The sequence below is a fragment of the Somniosus microcephalus genome, unplaced genomic scaffold (genome assembly GCF_052327205.1).
Source record: "Somniosus microcephalus isolate GS21.2 unplaced genomic scaffold, FLI_Smic_1.0 unresolved_chr7, whole genome shotgun sequence".
Lineage (NCBI taxonomy): Eukaryota > Metazoa > Chordata > Chondrichthyes > Squaliformes > Somniosidae > Somniosus > Somniosus microcephalus.
Window position 1 is genome coordinate 44,124,319 of NW_028225185.1, and position 25,394 is coordinate 44,149,712.

Sequence of the window (25,394 nt, forward strand, 5' to 3'; positions counted from 1 at the left end):
GGTTGAGGGAGATGGGGAGAAGGTGGGTGGGTGGGGTTGAGTGAGATGGGGAGAAGGTGGGTAGGTGGGGTTGAGGGAGATGGGGAGAAGGTGGGTGGGTGGGGTTGAGGGATATGGGGAGAAGGTGGGTAGGTGGGGTTGAGGGATATGGGGAGAAGGTGGGTGGGTGGGGTTGAGGGATATGTGGAGAAGGTGGGTAGGTGGGGTTGAGGGGGATGGGGAGAAGGTGGGTGGGTGGGGTTGAGGGATATGGGGAGACGGTGGGTAGGTGGGGTTGAGGGAGATGGGGAGAAGGTGGGTGGGTGGGGTTGAGTGAGATGGGGAGAAGGTGGGTAGGTGGGGTTGAGGGAGATGGGGAGAAGGTGGGTGGGTGGGGTTGAGGGATATGGGGAGAAGGTGGGTAGGTGGGGTTGAGGGAGATGGGGAGAAGGTGGGTAGGTGGAGTTGAGGGATATGGGGAGAAGGTGGGTAGGTGGGGTTGAGGGATATGGGGAGCAGGTGGGTGGGTGGGGTTGAGGGATATGGGGAGAAGGTGGGTGGGTGGGGTTGAGGGAGATGGGGAGAAGGTGGGTAGGTGGGGTTGAGGGAGATGGGGAGAAGGTGGGTAGGTGGAGTTGAGGGATAGGGGGAGAAGGTGGGTGGGTGGGGTTGAGGGAGATGGGGAGAAGGTGGGTAGGTGGGGTTGAGGGAGATGGGGAGAAGGTGGGTGGGTGGGGTTGAGTGAGATGGGGAGAAGGTGGGTAGGTGGGGTTGAGGGAGATGGGGAGAAGGTGGGTAGGTGGGGTTGAGGGAGATGGGGAGCAGGTGGGTGGGTGGGGTTGAGGGAGATGGGGAGAAGGTGGGTAGGTGGGGTTGAGGGAGATGGGGAGAAGGTGGGTGGGTGGGGTTGAGGGAGATGGGGAGAAGGTGGGTAGGTGGGGTTGAGGGAGATGGGGAGAAGGTGGGTAGGTGGGGTTGAGGGAGATGGGGAGAAGGTGGGTAGGTGGGGTTGAGGGAGATGGGGCGAGGGTCAAATTCTGTTTTCTTTTCTCACGGGGGTTAGTTTTGGGGATGGACGAGAAACCCAATAAAATCTGGGGGCCTTTGGAGACCCACTGAGGGGCCCCGACTCTCCAGCATCGACCAGGAATTGAAGGTGAATCTCTAGGACACCTAATAAAACCCAGGAGAACAATCATTTGGGGACGTTAAGAAGTTTTCCATTTCTTATTCTCTATGAACACTTTCATTTAAGTTATTAAAGTATCGGCGATGGGAATGAGGTCTGTTCCATTGAAGGTTAAGGATCAGCCAATAGGGTAACAAAGAGGCCGTCGGCTTTCCGATTGGCCGCGGGACGGTCAGTTTGACCTCTCACTCCTTCCTCGCTCGTTCACCTGCGATCTTTCCCCTCTGACCTGTCACCCTCTCCCTCGCTCTCGTTGGCAGCCCCAGGGCCGTTGACTCAGGAGGCGCCGGATCTGGGCCTCCCCGGGGACATTAAGGTGGGGTTGTTGGCGCCGGTGGTGGGTGCTGTAAATCCGGCCGGCTTAACGTGGCCACCGGTGGCCTTGGTGGAGGACGGTTCGCCGGCCCCGTCCGTCAAGAGAGTCGTCCCCTCTGTTCCTCAATGCCTGGCTCTTTGGAAGAACTCTCCAATTAGTCACACTTCCTTGCTCTGTGTGTCCTCTGCAGGCCTCTTTCGCTCGCTGACCTGCGACCTTTCCCCTCTGACCTCTCCACGCCTCCCTCGCTGGCGGACCTGCGACCTTTCCCCTCTGTCCTCTCCGCTCCTCCCTCGCTGGGTGGGCATGCGACCTTTCCCCCCTGACCTCTCCGCTCCTCCCTTGCTGGGTGGGCTTGCGACCATTCCCCTCTGACCTCTCCGCTCCTCCCTCGCTGGCAGACCTGCTGTCTCACGTTGGCCGGCGTGGCGCCCGCTCGCTCACGCTGCCTGTTTTCTTCCCCCCGTGCACAGCCAAGAAACAGGACGGCGCCGTTGCCATGGAGATGCAGCCGCTGAAAAGTGCCGAGGGAGGCGAGGTGGACGAGCGGGAGAAGAAGAAGTCCCACGTGCCCAAGAAGGAGAAGTCGGTTCTGCAAGGAAAACTGACCAAGCTGGCCGTGCAGATCGGCAAAGCGGGTAAGCGACAAACAGCGGCACACAATAATTTGCCGAATTAATGATGTGGAGAGACTGGAGAAGCTGGGGTTGTCCTCCTTAGAGCAGAGAAGGTTAAGGGGAGATTGACCAGAATGGTACCAGGGATGAGGGACTTCAGTGATGTGGAGAGACTGGAGAAGCTGGGGTTGTTCTCCTTAGAGCAGAGAAGGTTAAGGGGAGATTGACCAGAATGGTACCAGGGATGAGGGACTTCAGTGATGTGGAGAGCCTGGAGAAGCTGGGGTTGTTCTCCTTAGAGCAGAGAAGGTTAAGGGGAGATTGACCAGAATGGTACCGGGGATGAGGGACTTCAGTGATGTGGAGAGACTGGAGAAGCTGGGATTGTTCTCCTTAGAGCAGAGAAGGTTAAGGGGAGATTGACCAGAATGGTACCAGGGATGAGGGACTTCAGTGATGTGGAGAGACTGGAGAAGCTGGGGTTGTTCTCCTTAGAGCAGAGAAGGTTAAGGGGAGATTGACCAGAATGGTACCGGGGATGAGGGACTTCAGTGATGTGGAGAGACTGGAGAAGCTGGGGTTGTTCTCCTTAGAGCAGAGAAGGTTAAGGGGAGATTGACCAGAATGGTACCAGGGATGAGGGACTTCAGTGATGTGGAGAGACTGGAGAAGCTGGGATTGTTCTCCTTAGAGCAGAGAAGGTTAAGGGGAGATTGACCAGAATGGTACCGGGGATGAGGGACTTCAGTGATGTGGAGAGACTGGAGAAGCTGGGATTGTTCTCCTTAGAGCAGAGAAGGTTAAGGGGAGATTGACCAGAATGGTACCAGGGATGAGGGACTTCAGTGATGCGGAGAGACTGGAGAAGCTGGGGTTGTTCTCCTTAGAGCAGAGAAGGTTAAGGGGAGATTGACCAGAATGGTACCGGGGATGAGGGACTTCAGTGATGTGGAGAGACTGGAGAAGCTCGGATTGTTCTCCTTAGAGCAGAGAAGGTTAAGGGGAGATTGACCAGAATGGTACCGGGGATGAGGGACTTCAGTGACGTGGAGAGACTGGAGAAGCTGGGATTGTTCTCCTTAGAGCAGAGAAGGTTAAGGGGAGATTTAATAGAGTTGTTCAAAATCATGAGGGGTTTTGATGGAGTAAATGAGGAGAAACTGTTTCCAGTGGCAGGAGGGTCGGTAACCAGAGGACACAGATTGAAGATAATCGGTAAAAGAACCAGAGGGGAGATGAGGAGAATGTTTTTTACGCAGCGAGTTGTTGTGATCTGGAACGCGCTGCCTGAAAGGGCGGTGGGAGCAGATTCAATAGTAACTTTCAAAAGGGGGAATTGGAGAAATACTTGAAGGGGGAAAATGTGCCGGGCTGTGGGGAAAGAACAGGGGGGAGTGGGACTGATTGGAGAGCTCGTTCAAAGAGCCGGCACCGGCACGATGGGCCGAATGGCCTTCTCCTGTGCGGTACGGAACACACCGTTGAGACGTTCCTTTGTCCCCCCTCTGTTTCCAGGTTTGGTGATGTCTGCCATAACTGTCATCATCTTGGTGTTGTACTTCGTGGTGGAAACGTTCTGGGTTGAGGGGAACGTTTGGGTGGCCGAGTGTACCCCAGTCTACGTGCAATACTTCGTCAAGTTCTTTATCATCGGAGTGACCGTCCTGGTGGTGGCTGTTCCTGAGGGCCTCCCGCTGGCCGTGACCATATCCTTAGCCTACTCCGTCAAGGTGAGTACCGCTTCGAGAGACGTGGACCTCGTATATCCTCCAGAGGTTAGAAGAATGCGAGGTGGCCTTTATTATGAGTGGATAGAGGAAAGGGGGGAGAAATTCGGTCGGTTGCGTCACCGATTAACGCCTAAAGAGGCCGAGAAGTGGGGCGTTAGCCAATTTCGGGGCGGGCGCAAGGTGCCTAGCGCCTCACCCCATATTCAGCATGCATTTAGCGCCGGCGCTAAATCTTAGCGCCCGCTCATGGGCGCAGGCTGATTATGATGTCATTTGAGTGTGCAACGCCTTTTGGGCGCCCCGGACTGGAAATTCAGTGGCGCCCCCCTCCGTAGCGCCTGGCGGTAATAGTGACAGCTTACCTGGGCCTTACCAAGTCACTCTCGGGCTGGAGGAGCGTTATTTAAAGGGGACTGGTGTGGTTTAAAAGCGGCAGCCATTTTTGGAGCACAACTTCCTCGAGAGCTACAAAGAGTTGCTGAGCTGCACACTGAGAGCCATTTGACCACTGAGCCAGCGCAGGCAGACGATCTTCAGCCTTCTGACCATCACCTTGCTGTTGGTGAGCCTTGACAACGGGAAACCTTCCTGTGGGCACTTATTATGGGGGCTGCATTGGAGGGGAACGTCCTGCTGCTGAATCATCTGGAAAGGGCACTGAGACGCTGGGAGAGGGGGGCGGGCATGGCCAGACGGAGGAGGGCCAACAGACGTCGCCACAGCAGACCTTACGCTGGCAGGGTTTTCCGACAGCAGTTTTCCTACATGAACATGCCGGAGGAGCAGTGTGTCAGAAGGCTGCGATTTAGAAAGGAGGTGGTGACTGAGCTGTACCAGCTGCTTCAGCCAGATCTGCAGCCTCAGATAAGGTGCAGGACATCTCTGTCGGTGGCTGAGAAGATGCCTGCTGGCCTGAACTTCTACTTGAGCGGCTCTTCTCAGGCTGCGCAGCAGAGGCTGATCAGAAGTAGCTTCTAGGCCCCTCTCACGGAATGCTTGCTGCCATTCCAAGAAGAGGAATGGAACCGGTCTGATACCCCCAAGCCTGTGAAGGGCAAGATGCATGTAAATAGCAGGCATGGCCATTGTAAATGAAGAAAGTGTTTCATTACACAAAATGTGGTTCCTTCAAACATGAGAAAGCTATGGTAACAGAAAGCAAAACTAATACATTGACACATAACTGCCTCTCACACCCGGGAGACTGTCCAAAACATAAATCACATTCCGACCATCTTCCTCGGCCTTGATTCCACTGCACCAACCAAAGCATCCAATGCCCCATCAGTGAGGGGTGCCGCCCTCTGCCTCACCCTTCCCATGTCTTGCTAGGCTGGTGCGCCACAGGTAGGCTCCCACCGCTTTGAAGGCCTACAAGGCAGTGAGTGTGTCTGGTGATGCCAATTGACCTGCCCCTTTAAGAGCTGGCTGGCGCCAGTGTGTCTCAGGGAAAGTGATTATTGACAGCACCCTCGCTGCGCCCCGCCGCCGCGAAATTGGGTTGCGCCGCCGGGTTAGCGCTTTAAGAGTAGTGTGCAGCGCCTGATTTAGCGCCGCAATCACCTTTAAGGGGCGCTGCAACCCAATATCGCGCTAGGTGGCGCTAACTTGCGGCTGGCGCTACACTTTGCGCATCGCCAGGACTAGCGCCCCAAATGCGGCTATACCGAATTTCTAGGCCTCAGTCTTTGAGTATATTCAAGGCAGAGATCAATAGACTTTTGGATATTAAGGGAATCAAGGGATATGGGAATAGTGCAGAGTATTCCCTAAATGGTGAAAGATTGGGGAATGCAGATGCTCAAAGGGACCTGGGTGTCCTTGTACATGAGTCACTGAAAGTGAATGTGCAGGTGCAGCAAGCCATGAGGAAGGCAAATGGTATGCTGGCCTTCATTACAAGAGGATTTGAGTACAGGAGTAAAGAAGTCTTACTCCAATTATACAGGGCCTTGGTGAGACCACACCTGGAGTATTGTGTACAGTTTTGGTCTCCTTACCTAAGGAAGGATATACTTGCCATAGAGGGAGTGCAACGAAGGTTCACCAGACTGATTCCTGGGATGGCGGCACGGTGGCATAGTGGTTAGCACTGTTGCCTCACAGCGCCAGGGACCCGGGTTCGAATCCGGCCTCGGGTGACTGTCTGTGTGGAGTTTGCACATTCTCCCCGTGTTTGCGTGGGTTTCCTCTGGGTGCTCCGGTTTCCTCCCACAGTCCAAAGATGTGCGGGTTAGGTTGATTGGCTATGATAAAAATTGACCCTTAGTGTTAGGGGGGATTAAATACGTGGGGTTACGGGGATAGGGTGGGATATGTGTTGGTGTAGGGGTTACGGGGATCGGGTGGGATATGTGTCGGTGCAGGCTCGATGGGCCGAAATGGCCTCTATCTGCACTGTGAGAATTCTGTGATTCTGTGATTCTGTGACTGTCGTATGAGAAGAGATTGAGTAAACTAGGCCTGTATTCTCTTGAATTCAGAAGAATGAGAGGGGATCTCATTGAAGCATACAAAATTATTACAGGGTGGATGCTGGGAGAATGTTTCCCCTGGCTGGGGAGTCTAGGACCAGGGGCCACAGCCTCAGGATAAGGGTCGGCCATTCAGGACTGAGATGAGGAGAAATTTCTTCACTCAGAGGGTGGTGAATCTTTGGACTTCTCTACCCCAGAGGGCTGTGGAGGCTCAGTCATTGGGTATATTCAAAACAGAAGTCGACAGATTTCTGACCAGTAAGGGCATCGAGGGATATGGCGATCGGGCCGGTGAATGGAGTTGAGGCAGAAGATCAGCCATGATCTCATTGAATGGCGGAGCAGGCTCGAAGGGCCGAATGGCCTCCTCCTGCTCCTATTTCTTATGTTCTTCTGTCAAATTCGCTCGCCTCCCCCACATCTCCTCACTCTGTCGGAGCTGCGATGCGGGAGGGGACCACGGGCGACCTGGCCTGAGGGCGGCAGGAGAGAGAGGGAGGGAGAGATAGGAAAGTGGGGAGAAATGGCGAGGGGGAGAGGAAGGAGAGGGGGAGGGAGAGAGAGAATGGTAAAGGGAGGGAGCCCGCGAGCGGAAGAGAGGGAATGAGTGGGGGAGTGGGCGAATGAAAAAGGGGGGGGGATGGAGAGGGGGAGAGGGAGAGAGAGAGAAGGGAGGGAGAGCGAAGGAGGCGAGAGAGCAAAAGAGAGAAAGAGAGAGGAAGGAAAGGGGGAGAGGGACGGGGAGAGACGGCGCATCCGACAGTGCGGCATTCCCTCAGTACTGCCCCTCCGACAGTGCGGCGCTCCCACAGTACCGCCCCTCCGACAGTGCGGCGCTCCCACAGTACCGCCCCTCCGACAGTGCGGTGCTACCTCAGTACCGCCCCTCCGACAGTGCGGCGCTCCCTCAGTACCGCCCCTCCGACGGTGCGGCGCTCCCTCAGTACCGCCCCTCCGACGGTGCGGCGCTCCCTCAGTACCGACCCTCCGACAGTGCGGCGCTCCCTCAGGACTGGCGCCGGGGGACAGTCGGGCCGGGATTGCAGGGCTCAGGTCTCCGGAGTGGGGGTGCTCGAACCCACGACCTTCTGACTCGGAGGAGGGGGGAGAGCGAGACCGGTCGAGATTGACCTCGGGGCTTTGTTCCACGTGTGGTTCTCGCTGGCCGTGTGTGTGCGCGTTGGCGGCGGGGGGGGACGGGGAGAGGACCCCGCGGAGAATCCCGCTCCGGAGGTTTCTGTAGGAGATCTTTGCAGCTGTTTCTCTTTCCCAAATGTGGTCTTTGTCCTCCCTTCCAGAAAATGATGAAGGACAACAACCTTGTGAGACACCTGGACGCCTGCGAGACGATGGGAAACGCTACGGCCATCTGCTCCGACAAGACCGGCACCTTGACCACCAACCGCATGACCGTTGTCCAAGCCTTCGTGGGGGACATCTTCTACAAGGAGGTCCCAGACCCCGGCAGCGTCCCGACCAAGACCTTGGAGTTACTGACACACGCCATCGCAGTCAACTGCGCCTACACCAGCAAGATACTGGTAAGCAGTCCCGGGCCTTGGGACAAGGTGGACCCCGTTGTGTTGGAAGGCACGGGAGAAGGCCCCCCCACTGCCCCTCCGACAGTGCGGCGCTCCCTCAGTACCGCCCCTCCGACAGTGCGGCGCTTCCTCAGTACCGCCCCTCCGACAGTGCGGTGCTCCCTCAATACCGCCCGTCCGACAGTGCGGCGCTCCCTCAGTCCTGCCCCTCTGACAGTGCGGCGCTCCCTCAGTACCGCCCCTCCGACAGTGCGGCATTCCCTCAGTACTGCCCCTCTGACAGTGCACGGAACAGAGTCATAGGGCTAGAATTTCCCAGGGCCATGGAGGCAGGATTGGAGGCGTGCGGAGGGTTAAAATCGTGAAATCAGGGGGCACGAACCCTTCCCGCCCCCAACCCGCCTCCATGCCAGTTTCCCAGGAGGCGGGTACCCGACCTGTGCTGGGAGCCGCCTCCCCGAGGCAGGAAGGGGATTAGTGCCAATTAACTGCCTGTTAACAGGTAGTTAACAGGCATTTTTTAGCCTAATCCCTATTTTTATTGCTGAAGTGTGGGATTCCCGACGGCTCCAAACCACGCCAAGTTAGCGAGGCGGCCCGTCGGGATGAAGAGCTTGGAGGGTTCGAGATGTCCGGTGTTCAGGTGAGTGATGGGTGCATGAGTGCAGAGGTAAGTGTGTTTGGTGTGTGTAAAGTGTTTAAAGAAGTATTACTTACCTTTACTTACCTTTACAGCCTTCCTTCAGGTCTTGGGAGTCCCTCATCTCACCGGCACAGAAAGCAGAATGGCCACCAGCTGTCAAAATCTGCAGCATTCAGCTTTCTGTTCTGGAGAGATCTCTAAATCATCCTGAGAGGAAGGAATTAACTTGGACAGATGAAATGTCAATCTGTGATGTCACCTGTTGCCGGGTGGCCCTTAATTGGCCTGCTGAGCCCGCTGGGCGGGATTAACAAGGTCAATCAAGGGAAAATCGCGTGGGTTGGCCACAACGCAATGAAGGCGGGTCTATAACCCTGAAAATTGTAGTCCCGCCTCCTACCCACCTCCGCAATGAAAATCCAGCCCACAGAGTTATACAGCACAGAAAGAGGCCCTTCGGCCCATCGTGTCCGCGCCGGCCATCAAGCCCTGTCTATTCTAATCCCATTTTCCAGCACTTGGTCCGTAGCCTTGTATGCTGTGGCGTTTCAAGTGCTCATCTAAATGCTTCTTGAATGTTGTGAGGGTTCCTGCCTCTACCACCCTTTCAGGCAGTGAGTTCCAGATTCCAACCACCCTCTGGGTGAAAAAGTTTTTCCTCAAATCCCCTCTAAACCTCCTGCCCCTTACCTTGAAACTATGCCCCCTGGTTATTGACCCCTCTACTAAGGGGAAAAGTTCCTTTCTATCTACCCTATCTATGCCCCTCATAATTTTGTACACCTCAATCAGGTCCCCTCTCAGCCTTCTCTGCTCTAAGGAAAACAACCCCAGCCTGTCCAGTCTCTCTTCATAGCTGAAGCGCTCCAGCCCAGGTAACATCCTGGTGAATCTCCTCTGCACCCTCTCCAATGCAATCACATCCCTCCTATAGTGTGGCGACCAGAACTACACACAGTATTCCAGCTGTGGCCTAACCAGCGTTTTGTACAGCTCCATCATAACCTCCCTGCTCTTATATTCTATGCCTCGGCTAATGAAGGCAAGTATCCCAATATTCCTTCTTAACCACCTTATCTACCTGTCCTGCTGCCTTCAGGGATCTATGTACATGCACACCAAGGTCCCTCTGATCCTAGAAACATAGAAACATAGAAGATAGGAGCAGGAGTCGGCCATTCGGCCCCTCGAGCCTGTTCCGCCATTCAATGAGATCATGGCTGATCATCCAAATTCAGTACCCTGTCCCTGCTTTCTCCCCATACCCCTTGATCCCTTTAGCCTTAAGAAATATATCTAACTCCTTCTTGAGTATATATATCAGCGAGTGGTTAGGATCTGGAATGCACTGCCTGATAATAATAATAATAATTCAACTTTATTGTCATTGTACAAGTACATGAACAACAAAATGTGATCTTGCAAGCTCCCATGAGTCCAGTGCAAATAACATTAACATTAACGTAAATAGCACCGTCCTGGGAGAAGCAAAGCCGCTGCGTCTGTGCGCGCCGCCATTCCATTTCCACCACTCCGACAATCTTCAGCCCAACGCCTGGGCCTGCTCACCAGCCACCTCTCCCAGGGCTCCTTCCGTGACCTTCTCACCAACCGCCCCTTCTCGGGGCTCCTTCCATGACCTTCATGCACCTGGTCTTCCCTGATGGTCCCCCCTCCAAGTACTAACCAGGCCTGACTCTGCTTAGCTTCCAAGCTTTGCCAGTGACCCTGTCCCTAGTCCCAGGAACAGGGGTGGTGGAGGTAGACTCAAACATGCTCTTGCAGAGAGCCAGCACCGGCTCGATGGGCCAAAGGCCCCCCTTCTGTGCTGTAACTATTCTATGATTCTACGACTCAAAGACCAAACCTAATATGACATTTTTTGAGGAAGTAACAGGGAGGATTGATGAAGGGAATGCAATGGATGTTGTCTACATGGATTTTAGGAAGGCGTTTGACAAAGTACCACATAGAAGGCTGGTTAACAAAATGGAGGCTCATGGAATTGGTGGGTCAGTGGCAGCTTGGATAAGGAATTGGCTTAAGGACAGAAAACAGCGAGTTTTGGTAAATGGCTGTTTTTCAGGCTGGAGGATGGTAGACAGTGGTGTTCCCCAAGGGTCAGTGCTGGGGCCACTGCTTTTTTTGATATATATAAATGACCTGGATATTGGAATACAGAGTAGAATTTCTAAATTTGCCGATGACACCAAACTTGGGGGTGTGGCAAACAGTGAGGATGATACCAATCGACTGCAACAGGACATAGAAAGGCTCGCAGAATGGGGCAGACAAGTGGCAGATGCAATTTAATACAGAGAAGTGTGAGGTGATGCATTTTCCCAGAAGGAACAGGGAGAGGCAATATACACTTAATGGCACAGTTTTAAAGAGTGTGCAGGGACAGAGGGACCTGGGAGTTAATGTGCATAGGTCCCTGAAGGTGGCAGGACATATTGAGGGAGTGGTTAACAAAGCATATAGGATCTTGGGCTTCATAAATAGAGGTATTGAGTACAAAAGTAGAGAAGTTATGCTGAACCTTTATAAAGCGCTGGTTAGGCCACAACTGGAGTATTGCGTCCAGTTCTGGTCACCACACTTTAGGAAGGATGTGAAGGCCCTTGAGAGGGTGCAGAGGAGATTTACCAGAATGGTTCCGGGGATGGGGGATCTTAGCTACAAGGACAGGTTGGAGAAGCTGGATTTGTTTTCATTAGAGCAAAGGAGGTTGAGGGGTGATTTGATCGAGGTGTACAAGATTATGACGGGTTTGGATAGGCTAGATGGGGAAAGGCTGTTCCCACTAGTTGATGGTACAAGGACTAGGGGACACAGATTGAAGGTTTTGGGCTAGAGATACAGGAGGGGGACGTGATGTTTTTACGCAGCGAGTGGTGAGGACCTGGAACTCGCTGCCGACGGAAGTGGTGGAAGCGGAGACACTCGATGTTTTCAAGGGGAGACTGGATAGGCACTCGAGGGAAATAAACTCGCAGGGCTACGGGGATAGAGCGGGGGAATGGGACTGACTGGATCGCTCTACAGAGAGCCGGCACGGACTCGCCGGGCCGAATGGCCTCCTTCTGTGCCGTTATGACACTGCGACTCTGTAAATTTCTCAGCCTGACTTCACTCTCTCTCTCACTCTCTCTTTCCCTGCTATTTCTTGCCCCGTAGCCTCCGGACGTGGAAGGGGGACTGCCCCGGCAGATCGGGAACAAGACCGAGTGCGCCCTGCTGGGAATGGCTCGGGACATGAAGAGAGACTACCAGGCAGTGCGCAAGCAAATCCCCGAGGAGCAGCTCTACGAATGGCTCGGGACATGAAGAGAGACTACCAGGCAGTGCGCAAGCAAATCCCCGAGGAGCAGCTCTACAAAGTTTACACCTTTAACTCGGTGCGCAAGTCCATGAGCACCGTCATTCAGATGCCTGGCGGGGGGTTCCGACTTTTTTGCAAGGGAGCCTCCGAGATTGTGCTCAAGAAGTAGGTGATTTATTTAACTTGTTTCCACAGGAATGGGATTAGGCCCATTCAGCTCCCCGGAGCCTGTTACCCTCAGATTATTTGACGGGACAGTGTAGAGGGAGCTTTACTCTGTATCTAACCCGTGCTGTACCTGCCCTGGGAGCGTTTGATGGGACAGTGTAGAGGGAGCTTTACTCTGTATCTAACCCCGTGCTGTACCTGCCCTGGGAGTGTTTGATGGGGACAGTGTCGAGGGAGCTTTACTCTGTATCTAACCCGTGCTGTAGCTGCCCTGGGAGTGTTTTAATGGGGACAGTGTAGGGGGAGCTTTACTCTGTAGCTAACCCGTGCTGTACCTGCCCTGGGAGTGTTTGATGGGACAGTGTAGAGGGAGCTTTACTCTGTATCTAACCAGTGCTGTACCTGCCCCGGGAGTGTTTTAATGGGGACAGTGCAGAGGGAGCTTTACTCTGTATCTAACCCGTGCTGTACCTGCCCTGGGAGTGTTTGATGGGACAGTGTAGAGGGAGCTTTACTCTGTATTTAACCCGTGCTGTACCTGCCCTGGTAGTGTTTGATGGGACAGTGTAGAGGGAGTTTTACTCTGTATCTAACCCGTGCTGTACCTGCCCTGGGAGTGTATGATGGGACAATGTAGAGGGAGCTTTACTCTGCATCTAACACCGTGCTGTACCTGCCCTGGGAGTGTTTGATGGGGACAGTGTCGAGGGAGCTTTACTCTGTATCTAACCCGTGCTGTACCTGCCCTGGGAGTGTCTGATGGGACAGTGTAGAGGGAGCTTTATTCTGTATCTAACCCGTGCTGTACCTGCCCTGGGAGTGTTTGATGGGGCAGTATAGAGGGAGATTTACTCTGTATCTAACCCGTGCTGCACCTGCCCTGGGAGTGTTTGATGGGAAAATGTAGAGGGAGCTTTACTCTGTATCTAACCCGTGCTGCACCTGCCCTGAGAGTGTTTGATGGGACAGTGTAGAGGGAGCTTTACTCTACATCTAACCCGTGCTGTACCTGCCCTGGGAGTGTTTGATGGGACAATGTAGAGGGAGCTTTACTCTGTATTTAACCCGTGTTGTACCTGCCCTGGTAGTGTTTGATGGGACAGTGTAGAGGGAGTTTTACTCTGTATCTAACCCGTGCTGTACCTGCCCTGTGAGTGTTTGATGGGACAATGTAGAGGGAGCTTTACTCTGTATCTAACCCCGTGTTGTACCTGCCCTGGGAGTGTTTGATGGGACAGTGTAGAGGAAGCTTTACTCTGTATCTAACCCGTGCTGTACCTGCCCTGGGATTGTTTGATGGGGACAGTGTAGGGGGAGCTTTACTCTGTATCTAACCTGTGCTGTACCTGCCCTGGGAATGTTTGATGGGGACAGTGTAGAGGGAGCTTTACTCTGTATCTAACCCGTGCTGTACCTGCCCTGGGAGTGTTTGATGGGACAGTGTAGAGGGAGCTTTACTCTGTATCTAACCCGTGCTGTACCTGCCCTGGGAGTGTTTGATGGGACAGTGTAGAGGGAGCTTTACTCTGTATCTAACCCGTGCTGTACCTGCCATGGGAGTGTTTGATGGGGACAGTGTAGAGGGAGCTTTGCTCTGTATCTAACCCGTGCTGTACCTGCCCTGGGAGTGTTTGATGGGGACAGTGTTGAGGGAGCTTTCCTCTGTATCTAACCCGTGCTGTACCTGCCCTGGGAGTGTTTGATGGGGACAGTGTAGAGGGCGCTTTACTGTGTATCTAACCCGTGCTGTACCTGCCCTGGGAATGTTTGATGGGGACAGTGTAGAGGCAGCTTTACTCTGCATCTAACACCGTGCTGTACCTGCCCTGGGAGTGTTTGATGGGACAGTGTAGAGGGAGCTTTACTCTGTATCTAACCCCGTGCTGTACCTGCCCTGGGAGTGTTTGATGGGACAGTGTCGAGGGAGCTTTACTCTGTATCTAACTCTGTGCTGTACCTGCCCTGGGAGTGTTTGATGGGGACAGTGTCGAGGGAGCTTTACTCTGTTTCTAACCCGTGCTGTACCTGCCCTGGGAGTGTTTGTTGGGACAGTGTAGAGGGAGTTTTACTCTGTATCTAACCCGTGCTGTACCTGCCCTGGGAGTGTTAGATGGGACAATGTAGAGGGAGCTTTACTCTGTAGCTAACCCCGTGTTGTACCTGCCCTGGGAGTGTTTGATGGGACAGTGTAGAGGGAGCTTTACTCTGTATCTAACCCGTGCTGTACCTGCCCCGGGAGTGTTTTAATGGGGACAGTGTAGGGGAAGCTTTACTCTGTATCTAACCCGTGCTGTACCTGCCCTGGGAGTGTTTGATGGGGACAGTGTAGAGGGAGCTTTACTCTGTATCTAACCCGTGCTGTACCTGCCCTGGGAGTGTTTGATGAGACAGTGTAAAGGGAGCTTTACTCTGTATCTAACCCGTGCTGTACCTGCCCTGGGAGTGTTTGATGGGACAGTGTAGAGGGAGCTTTACTCTGTATCTAACCCGTGCTGTACCTGCCCTGGGAGTGTTTGATGGGACAGTGTAGAGGGAGCTTTACTCTGTATCTAACCCGTGCTGTACCTGCCCTGGGAGTGTTTGATGGGACAGTGTAGAGGTAGCTTTACGCTGTATCTAACCCGTGCTGTACTTGCCCTGGGAGTGTTTGATGGGGACAGTGTAGAGGGAGCTTTGCTCTGTATCTAATCCGTGCTGTACCTGCCCTGGGAGTGTTTGATGGGGACAGTGTAGAGGGAGCTTTACTCTGTATCTAACCCAAGTTGTACCTGCCCTGGGATTGTTTGAATGGGACAGTGTAGAGGGAGCTTTACTCTGTATCTAACCCGTGCTGTACCTGCCCTGGGAGTGTTTGATGGGGACAGTGTAGAGGGAGCTTTACTCTGTATCTAACCCGTGCTGTACCTGCCCTGGGAGTGTTTTAATGGGGACAGTGTAGGGGGAGCTTTACTCTGTAGCTAACCCGTGCTGTACCTGCCCTGGGAGTGTTTGATGGGACAGTGTAGAGGGAGCTTTACTCTGTATCTAACCAGTGCTGTACCTGCCCCGGGAGTGTTTTAATGGGGACAGTGTAGAGGGAGCTTTACTCTGTATCTGACCCGTGCTGTACCTGCCCTGGGAGTGTTTGATGGGACAGTGTAGAGGGAGCTTTACTCTGCATCTAACCCCGTGCTGTACCTGCCCCGGGAGTGTTTGATGGGACAGTGTAGAGGGAGCTTTACTCTGTATCTAACCCGTGCTCTACCTGCCCCGGGAGTGTTTTAATGGGGACAGTTAGGTTGTTCCTCCAATTTTGGACCAACACTAAGTGGACCTATCGTTCTGCTCCAGGTGCGCCGCCATTCTCGACAACCACGGCGAGACCAGAACTTTCCGCCCGCGCGACCGCGACGAGCTGGTGAAGTCCGCCATCGAGCCCATGGCTTGCAACGGGCTTCGGACCATCTGCATCGCCTACCGCGACTTGCCCGCCGTACCCGTGCCGGACTGGGAGAACGAGAACGAGACCGTGGGACACCTGATCTGTCTGTGCGTGGTGGGGATCGAAGACCCAGTCCGTCCTGAGGTAACACCGTTCGAGAGCCGCTTCCGTTGTCCTCCATTCCAACATTGTCCTGCCCGGCTTCCAACCTTCCCCCCTCCGTAACCATCAGCTCATCTAAAACTCCGCTGCCCCTCTGTCCTAACTCACACCCAGTCCCGTTCACCCATCTCCCGCTGTGCTCGCTGACCAACATTGGCTCCCGGTCCGGCAACACCTCGATTTTAAAATTCTTCATCCTCATGTTCAAATCCTCCCTTACCCCTCCCTATCTCTGTAACCTCCTCCAGCCTCTACAAACCTCCGAGATCTCCGCGCTCCTCCAATTCTGGCCTCTCGCGCATCCCCCAATTTTCATTGCTCTACCATTGGCGACCGCGCCAGGGCCCCCGAGCTCTGGAATTCCCTCCCTAAACCTCTCCGCCTCTCTCTCCTCCTTTGAGACGCTCCTTAAAACCGACCTCTTTGACAAAGCTGCCCCTAATATCTCCTTATGTGGCTCGGTGTCAATTGTTGTTCGATAATCGCTCCTCTGCAAATTGTTGTTGTAGACCAGAAAGAAAGACTTGCATTTCCATAGCGCCTACTATGACCTCAGGACGTCCCAAAGTGCTTTGGAACCAAGGAAGAACCCTTGAAGTGTATTCAGTGTTTTAATTGTAGAAATTTACAGCACAGAAGGAGGCTATTCGGCCCATCATGCCTGTGCCGGCTCTTTGAACCAGCTCTCCAATCAGTCCCACTCCCCCCTGCTCTTTCCCCACAGCTCTGCACATTTTTTCCCTTCAAGTATTTCTCCAATTCTCCCTTTTGACAGTTACTATTGAATCTGCTCCCACCGCCCTTTCAGGCAGCGCGTTCCAGATCACAACAACTCGCTGCGTAAAAACATTCTCCTTATCTCCCCTCTGGTTCTTTTACCGATTATCTTCAATCTGTGTCCTCTGGTTACCGACCCTCCTGCCACTGGGAACAGTTTCTCCTTATTTACTCCATCAAAACCCTTCATGACTTTGAGCACCTCTATTAAATCTCCCCTTAACCTTCTCTGCTCTAAGGAGAACAATCCCAGCTTCTCCCATCTCTCCACGTCACTGAAGTCCCTCATCCCTGGTACCATTCTGGTCAATCTCCCGTTAACCATCTCTGCTCTAAGGAGAACAATCCCAGCTTCTCCAGTCTCTCCACATCACTGAAGTCCCTCATCCCTGGTACCATTCTGGTCAATCTCCCTTTAACCTTCTCTGCTCTAAGGAGAACAATCCCAGCTTCTCCAGTCTCTCCACATCACTGAAGTCCCTCATCCCTGGTACCATTCTGGTCAATCTCCCCTTAAGCCTTCTCTGCTCTAAGGAGAACAACCCCAGCTTCTCCAGTCTCTCCACATCACTGAAGTCCCTCATCCCTGGGACCATTCTGATCAATCTCCCCTTAACCTTCTCTGCTCTAAGGAGAACAACCTCAGTTTCTCCAGTCTCTCCACATCACTGAAGTCCCTCATCCCTGGTACCATTCTGGTCAATCTCCCGTTAACCATCTCTGCTCTAAGGAGAACAATCCCAGCTTCTCCAGTCTCTCCACATTACTGAACTCCCTCATCCCTGGTACCATTCTGGTCAATCTCCCCTTAACCTTCTCTGCTCTAAGGAGAACAATCCCAGCTTCTCCAGTCTCTCCACGTCACTGAAGTCCCTCATCCTGGAGAAGGAGAAACTGTTTCCAGTGTCAGGAGGGTCGGTAACCAGAGGACACAGATTGAAGATAATCGGTAAAAGAACCAGAGGGGAGATGAGGAGAATGTTTTTTACGCAGCGAGTTGTTGTGATCTGGAACGCGCTGCCTGAAAGGGCGGTGGGAGCAGATTCAATAGTAACTTTCAAAAGGGGAATTGGAGAAATACTTGAAGGGGAAAAATGTGCCGGGCTGTGGGGAAAGAGCAGGGGGTAGTGGGACTGATTGGAGAGCTCGTTCCAAGAACCATCACAGGCACGATGGGCCGAATGGCCTCCTCCTGCGCCGTGTCATTCTATGGTTTACTCTTCATAATTTAATTATTTTTCTGTAGGTGCCGGATGCCATCCGACAGTGCCAGCGCGCTGGCATCACCGTCCGCATGGTGACGGGTGACAACATCAACACCGCCCGCGCCATCGCGGCCAAGTGTGGCATCATTCAACCGGGGGAGGACTTCCTGTGCATTGACGGCAAGGAGTTCAACACGCGGATCCGGAACGAGAAGGGCGAGGTGAGCGACCATCGGCTCACTGCCTGCCACCCCCACGCCAAAAAAAAACCATCTCTCTTTCACTCAAGTTCTTCTCCCTCCTGACCCAGATATCCCAGGTCCTCCAACGTTCTCCTGACCCAGATATCCCAGGTCCTCCAACGCTCTCCTAGCCCAGATACCCCAGATCCTCCAACGTTCTCCTGACCCAGATATCCCAGGTCCTCCAACGCTCTCCTAGCCCAGATACCCCAGGTCCTCCAACGCTCTCCTAGCCCAGATATCCCAGATCCTCCAACGCTCTCCTGGCCCAGATATCCCAGATCCTCCAACGCTCTCCTGCCCCAGATATCCCAGGTCCTCCAACGTTCTCCTGACCCAGATATCCCAGGTCCTCCAACGCTCTCCTGCCCCAGATATCCCAGGTTCTCCAACGCTCTCCTAGCCCAGATATCCCAGGCTCTCCAACGCTCTCCTGCCCCAGATATCCCAGATCCTCCAACGCTCTCCTGCCCCAGATATCCCAGGTCCTCCAACGCTCTCCTGCCCCAGATATCCCAGATCCTCCAACGCTCTCCTAGCCCAGATACCCCAGATCCTCCAACGCTCTCCTGGCCCAGATATCACAGATCCTCCAACGCTCTCCTGGCCCAGATATACCAGGTCCTCCAACGCTCTCCTAGCCCAGATATCCCAGGTTCTCCAACGCTCTCCTAGCCCAGATATCCCAGGTTCTCCAACGCTACAGATAGTAAGAGTTTTTATAGTTATATAAAAAGAAAAAGGGTGGCTAAAGTAAATGTTGGTCCCTTAGAGGATGAGTCCAGGAAATTAATGGTGGGAAATATGGAGATGGCAAAAACACTGAATGAATATTTTGTATCAGTCTTTACAGTAGAAGACACTAAGAATATCCCAACACTGGACAAACAGGGGGCTAAAGGGGGGGAGGAGCTAAACACGATCAAAGTCACTAAGGAAGTGGTACTTGGTAAAATAATGGGACTCAAGGCGGATAAATCACCTGGACCTGAGGCTTACATCCTAGGGTCTTGAGGGAAGTGGCGGTAGGGATTGTGGATGCATTGGTAATAATTTTCCAAAACTCCCTGGACTCGGCAATGGTCCCGGCAGACTGGAAAACTGCTAATGTAACACCCTTATTTAAAAAGGGCAGTAGACAGAAGGCTGGAAACTATAGACCGGTTAGCCTAACATCTGTGGTAGGTAAAATTTTGGAGTCCATTATTAAGGAGACAGTAACAGGACATTTGGATAATCATAATTTAATAGGACAAAGTCAGCATGGTTTTATGAAGGGGAAGTCATGTTTGACAAATTTGCTGGAGTTCTTTGAGGAAGTAACATATAGGGTGGATAAAGGGGAACCAGTGGACGTAGTGTATTTAGACTTCCAAAAGGCATTTGACAAGGTGCCACACAAAAGATTATTGCTTAAGATAAAAAATCACGGGATTGGGGGTAATATTCTGGCATGGATAGAGGATTGGCTATCTAACAGAAGGCAGAGAGTTGGGATAAATGGTTCATTCTCAGACTGGCAATCAGTAACTAGAGGTGTTCCGCAGGGGTCAGTGCTGGGTCCCCAACTCTTTACAATCTATATTAACGATTTGGAGGAGGGGACCGAGTGTAACATATCAAAGTTTGCAGATGATACTAAGGTGGGAGGGAAAGTAGTGAGTGAGGAGGACATAAAAAACCTGCAAGGGGACATCGACAGGCTAAGTAAGTGGGCAGAGATTTGGCAGATGGAATACAATACTGGAAAGTGTGAGGTTATGCACTTTGGCAGGAAAAATCGTAGAGCAAGTTATTATCTTAATGGCAAGAAACTTGAAAGTACTGAAGTACAAAGGGATCTGGGGGTCCTGGTGCACGAAACTCAAAAGGTTAGTATGCAGGTGCAGCAAGTGATTAAGAAGGCCAATGGAATGTTGGCTTTCATTGCTAGGGGGATAGAATATAAAAATAGGGAGGTATTGCTTCAGTTGTACAAGGTATTGGTGAGACCGCACCTGGAATACTGCGTACAGTTTTGGTGTCCATACTTAAGAAAGGACATACTTGCTCTTGAGTCAGTACAAAGAAGGTTCACTCGGTTAATCCCGGGGATGAGGGGATAGACATATGAGGAGAGGTTGAGTAGATTGGACTCTACTCATTGGAGTTCAGAAGAATGAGAGGCGATCTTATTGAAACATATAAGATTGTGAAGGGGTTGGATCGGGTGGATGCGGGGAGGATGTTCCCGATGATGGGTGAAACTAGAACTAGGGGGCATAGTCTTAGAATAAGGGGCTGCTCTTTCAAAACTGAGATGAGGAGGAACTACTTCACTCAGAGGGTGGTAGGTCCATGGAATATGCTGCCCCAAAAAGCTGTAGAAGCTACATCATTACATAAATTTAAAACAGAAATCGACAGTTTCCTAGAAGTAAAGGGAATTAAGGGTTACGGGGAGCAGGCAGGAATTTGGACATGAGTCTAGGTTCGGATCGGTCATGGCCCTGTGGGTAGCGGAGCGGGCCCAGGGGCCGTGTAGCCTGATCCTGCTCCTATTTCGTGTGTCTAATTCTGTTAGATTCAGGAGATGGTTCTGTGATAGTAGATTGGCGGTTAGGATCAGATCAGCCATGATCTTATTGAATGGCGGAGCAGGCTCGAGGGGCCGATTGGCCTACTCCTGCTCCTATTTCTTATGTTCTTATGTTCTTATGCTCCCCTGGACCAGATACCCCAGATCCTCCAACACCCTCCTGGCCCAGATATCCCAGATCCTCCACCGTTCTCCTGGCCCAGATATCCCAGAGCCTCCAACACCCTCCTGGCCCAGATATCCCAGATCCTCCACCATTCTCCTGGCCCAGATATCACAGATCCTCCAACACCCTCCTGGCCTGCCTCCCATCTTGCACCCTCCGTAAACTTCAGCTGGTCCAAAACTCTGCTGCCCCCGTGTCCTAACTCGCACCCAGTCCCGTTCACCCATCACCCCACCTTGTGCTCGCTGATCTAATTTGGCTCCCGGTCCGGCAACACCTCGATTTTAAAAGTCTCATCAAATCCCTCCATGGTCCTCGCTCCCTCCCTCCCTAACTCTGTAACCTCCTCCAGCTGCTACAACCCTCCGAGATCTCTGCGTTCCTCCAATTTCAGCCTCTCGCGCATCCCCCGATTTCCATTGCTCCACCATTGGCGACCGCGCCAGGGCCCCGAGCTCTGGAATTCCCTCCCTAAACCTCCCCGCCTCTCTCTCTCCTCCTTTAAGACGCTCCTTAAAACCGACCTCTTTGACCCAGCTTTTGGTCGACTGCCCTAATATCTCCTTATGTGGCTCGGGGTCAAATTTTGTCTGATTTACGCTCCTGTGAAGCACCTTGGGACGTTTTACTACGTTAAAGGCGCCGGATAAATGCAGGTTGACGGAGTTGGCAATATCGGAAGTGCGGAGATGGGACCTGAGGTAAGAAAACTACTAGGCACTCGGTCTAAGCGTTAAACAAAGCTTTAATCAACTGTTTTACAACATGGAGGTCTAGTTGTGTCCTTCACTAGTTCCTGTTAAAGAATGTCCCTGCGCAAGCTGGCCCCATACCCGAGTATTTATACTCTCCCTGGACAGCGCCACCCGCAGGCCGCTTAGTATTACTTCATAAGTCTTTCTTTCATGATAGGCCGATTCATGCCAGGACCTACGGGAGGGAGCAGTTGCAGAGGTCAGCCGGGGTAAGGACGCGGAAGAGCGGCGCACTCGGAGGCACGGGGCGCGCTCGGGCTCACGGAGGGGGGGGGCGCGTGCTTCCTCTGGGGCCTGTTTAGCCTTGCTCACTGTTTACCGTGGTTCCCCCCTCGGCCGACCGCCCCTGACGGCTTCTCCTCCTGTCTGTGCAGATCGAGCAGGAACGCCTGGACAAAGTGTGGCCCAAACTGCGAGTGCTGGCCCGCTCCTCTCCGACGGACAAGCACACCCTGGTGAAAGGTAGGTGCCCCGTTTTCGCCTTTGACGCCTCTTTCCTAGTCGTTAGCAGGCTGGGTCGCGTCTGACTTAAGAAAACTCACTAAGCTCTTGGTTTGAATGTAAAACAAGGCTTTAATCAACTGTTTCACAACCATGAGATTCTAGTTACTTCACTAGTTCCTGGTTACAAAAACGCCCTGAGCAAGCTGGGCCCACGCCCGAGTATTTATACTCCTTGGACGGCGCCACCAGCTGGCCGCCCTGTGTTATTTCAGGAGTCATTTCTTCATGAATGATAAGATTCAGGACAGCGTCGTCCCCTGTTGATAGTTGGACAGATCAGGGCGGACCGGGGGCGGGGTGGGTGTGGGTGTGGGTCACGAGTTTAAACTGTGTAAGAGTGGGAATAAGAACACAAGAACGTAAGAAATCAGAGCTGGAATCGGCCACTCGGCCCCTCGAGCCTGCTCCGCCATTCAATAAGACCATGGCTGATCTTGGGTTCAAAGCCACTTCCCTGCCCACTCCCCATAACCCTTCACTCCCTTATCTTGCAAACATAGAAGATAGGAGCAGGAGGAGGCCATTCGGCCCCTCGAGCCTGCTCCGCCATTCAATGAGATCATGGCTGATCATCCAAATTCAGTACCCTGTCCCTGCTTTCTCCCCATATCCCTTGATCCCGTTAGCCTTAAGAAATATATCTAACTCCTTCTTGAATATATTTAATGAATTGGCCTCCACTGCCTTCTGTGGTAGAGAATTCCACAGGTTCACCACTCTCTGGGTGAAGAAATTCCTCCTCATCTCTGTCCTAAATGGCTTACCCCTTATCCTTAGACTGTGACCCCTGGTTCTGGACTCCCCGCCATCGGGAACATCCTTCCTGCATCTAGTCTGTCTAGTCCTGTTAGAATTTTATAAGTTTCAATGAGATCCCCTCTCATTCTTCTAAACTCCAGCGAGTGTAAGCCCAATCGACCCAATCTCTCCTCATACGTCATTCCTGCCATCCCAGGTATCAGTCTGGTGAATCTTCGCTGCACTCCCTCCATGGCAAGAACATCCTTCCTCAGATAAGGCGACCAAAACTGCACACAATACTCAAGGTGTAGTCTCACCAAGGCCCTGTACAACTGCAGCAAGACATCCTTGTTCCTGTACTCGAACCCTCTCGCTACGAAGGCCAACATACCATTTGCCTTCTTAACCGCCTGCTGCACCTGCATGCTTACCTTCAGCGACTGGTGCACAAATCTGTCTCTCTCCACCTTAAATGTATTTAATGACCCAGCCTCCACGGCTCTCTGGGGCAGAGAATTCCACAGATTTACGACCCTCTGAGAGAAGAAATTCCTCCTCATCTCAGTTCTAAAAGGGCGACCCTTTATTCTGAGACTGTGCCCCCGAGTTCTAGATTTCCCCACGAGGGGAAACATCCTCTCTGCATCTACCCTGTCGAGCCCCCTCAGTATCTTATATGTTTCATAGAAACATAGAAGATAGGAGCAGGAGTAGGCCATTCGGCCCTTCGAGCCTGCTCCGCCATTCAACGAGATCATGGCTGATCATCCAAACCCTAGCACCCGGTCCCTACACCGACAGCCATCCCACCCAAGCCCTATCCCCATAACCCCGCAACCCCACGTATTTAATCCCCCCTAACACTAAGGGTCAATTTTTATCATGGTCAATCAACCTAACCCGCACATCTTTGGACTGTGGGAGGAAACCGGAGCACCCGGAGGAAACCCACGCAAACACGGGGAGAATGTGCAAACTCCACACAGACAGTCACCCGAGCCGGATTCGAACCCGGGTCCCTGGCGCTGTGAGGCAACAGTGCTAACCACTATGCCACCGTTTCAATAAGATCCCCTCTCATTCTTCTAAACTCCAATGAGTATAGGCCCAACCTGCTCAACCTTTCTTCATAAGTCAACCCCCTCGTCTCAGGAATCAACCGAGTGAATCGTTTCTGAACTGCCTCCAATGCAAGTATAGATGGGATGTTGGGCGGTCCTTCATTCCCCAGGTAGCAGGGAGGCCTCTGGAACGTGTTTCCCGCTGGTGCGGTAGGCGCTGACCCTCAGTATCCCTTCAAGAGGGAGCTGGGCTGGTCCCTGGCTGGGGCAGAGATGGCGTCGTGTAGAAGGTAAGTGTCTTTCGAGACCGCCCGCAGTCCGTGCCATCTCCAGCACGGGTTTCCATCGCTTGAGCGGGGCCGACGAGGAATCTTTCCAGGGTACTTTGTCCCTTATTGGCCCTGGTGGATTTTTCTTTCTTTTGCCCCATTCGGCCCCTCGAGCCTGCTCCGCCATTCAATAAGATCACGGCTGATCTTCGACCTCAACTCCACTTTCCCGCCCGATCTCCATATCCCTCGATTCCCTTCGAGCCCAAAAATCTCTCGATCTCGGCCTTGAATATACTCAACGACTGAGCCTCCACAGCCCTCTGGGGCAGAGAATTCCAAAGATTCACCGCCCTCTGAGTGAAGAAATTCCTCATCTCAGTCTGGACGACGTTCCGGCTTGGGCTGATAAGAGCCAGGCAATGACTATCTCCAAAATAACAACAGAAAATGCTGGAAAAACTCAGCAGGTCAGGCAACATCCATGGAGAGAAATTTGAGTTGACGTTTCGGGTCGAACCCTTCTTCAAAACTGGAAAGAAAAGAAACTAGATCGAAGGCAGGGCTGCGATCGGACAAAAGAATAAAAGAAACAAAAGAAGTAAAAGAGATTCGAAGCTAGACGAGATGGTAATAGGCTGGGATTAGGTGTGGAGTGTACTGGCAGGGCAAGAGATAGCTGCCAGGTGTGAGAGAGAAACAAAAGGAAAGGGGGGCGGGGGGGGAAAGGAGTGGAAAAATTACAAGTAAAAATGTAATAGGGACCGAGGTTATGATCTGAAATTGTTGAACTCGATATTGAGACCGGAAGGCTGCAGACTGCCTAATCGGAAGATGAGGTGCTGTTCCTCGAGTTTACGTTGAGCTTCCGTGGAACAATGCAAGAGGCCAAGGACGGTGAGGTCCGAGTGGGAATGGAGCGGTGAATTAAAGTGACAGGCGACCGGAAGCTCGGGGTCACCCTTACGGACTGAACGGAGGTGTTCCGCAAAGCGGTCACCCAATCTGCGTTTGGTCTCCCCAATGTAGAGGAGACCGCATCGAGAGCAGCGAATACAGTATACTAGATTGCGAGAAGTACAAGTAAATCGCTGCTTCACCTGGAAGGGGTGTTTGGGGCCCTGGACAGTGGGAAGGGGGGAGGTATAGGGGCAGGTGTTACATCTCCTCCGCTTGCACGGGAAGGTGCCAGGCGAAGGGAAAGGGCTGTTTGGGGTGATAGAGGAGTGGACTAGGGTGTCTCGGAGGGAGCGGTCCCTACGGAATGCTGAAAGGGGAGGGGAGGGGAAGATACGTTTGGTGGTGGGATCACTTTGGAGGTAGCGGAAATGCCGGAGGATGATCCGTTGAATGTGGAGGCTGGTGGGGTGAAAGGTGAGGAGAAGGGGAACCCTATCGTGGTTCCGGGAGGGAGGGGCAGTGGTGAGGGCAGAAGTGCGGGAGATAGAACTGACACGGTCGAGGGCAGTGTCAACCACGGTAGAGGGGAATCCTCGGTAGCGGAAAAAGGAAGACATGTCTGAAGCAC

The 25,394-nt window shown here is 52.9% G+C and overlaps 1 protein-coding gene across 1 annotated transcript in view; it reads left to right on the forward strand.

The window, feature by feature from the left end:
- LOC147086856 (plasma membrane calcium-transporting ATPase 3-like) overlaps window positions 1-25,394 on the forward strand; it is a 158,234-nt gene that overhangs the window by 100,517 nt on the left and 32,323 nt on the right. Inside the window, exons 7-14 of the mRNA XM_085978341.1 lie at window positions 1,958-2,122; window positions 3,617-3,831; window positions 7,607-7,849; window positions 11,673-11,768; window positions 11,837-11,982; window positions 15,316-15,550; window positions 17,592-17,771; window positions 21,666-21,753. Of these exons, the coding sequence (XP_085834467.1) occupies window positions 1,958-2,122; window positions 3,617-3,831; window positions 7,607-7,849; window positions 11,673-11,768; window positions 11,837-11,982; window positions 15,316-15,550; window positions 17,592-17,771; window positions 21,666-21,753 (1,368 nt within the window). The remainder of the gene's footprint in view (window positions 1-1,957; window positions 2,123-3,616; window positions 3,832-7,606; window positions 7,850-11,672; window positions 11,769-11,836; window positions 11,983-15,315; window positions 15,551-17,591; window positions 17,772-21,665; window positions 21,754-25,394) is intronic.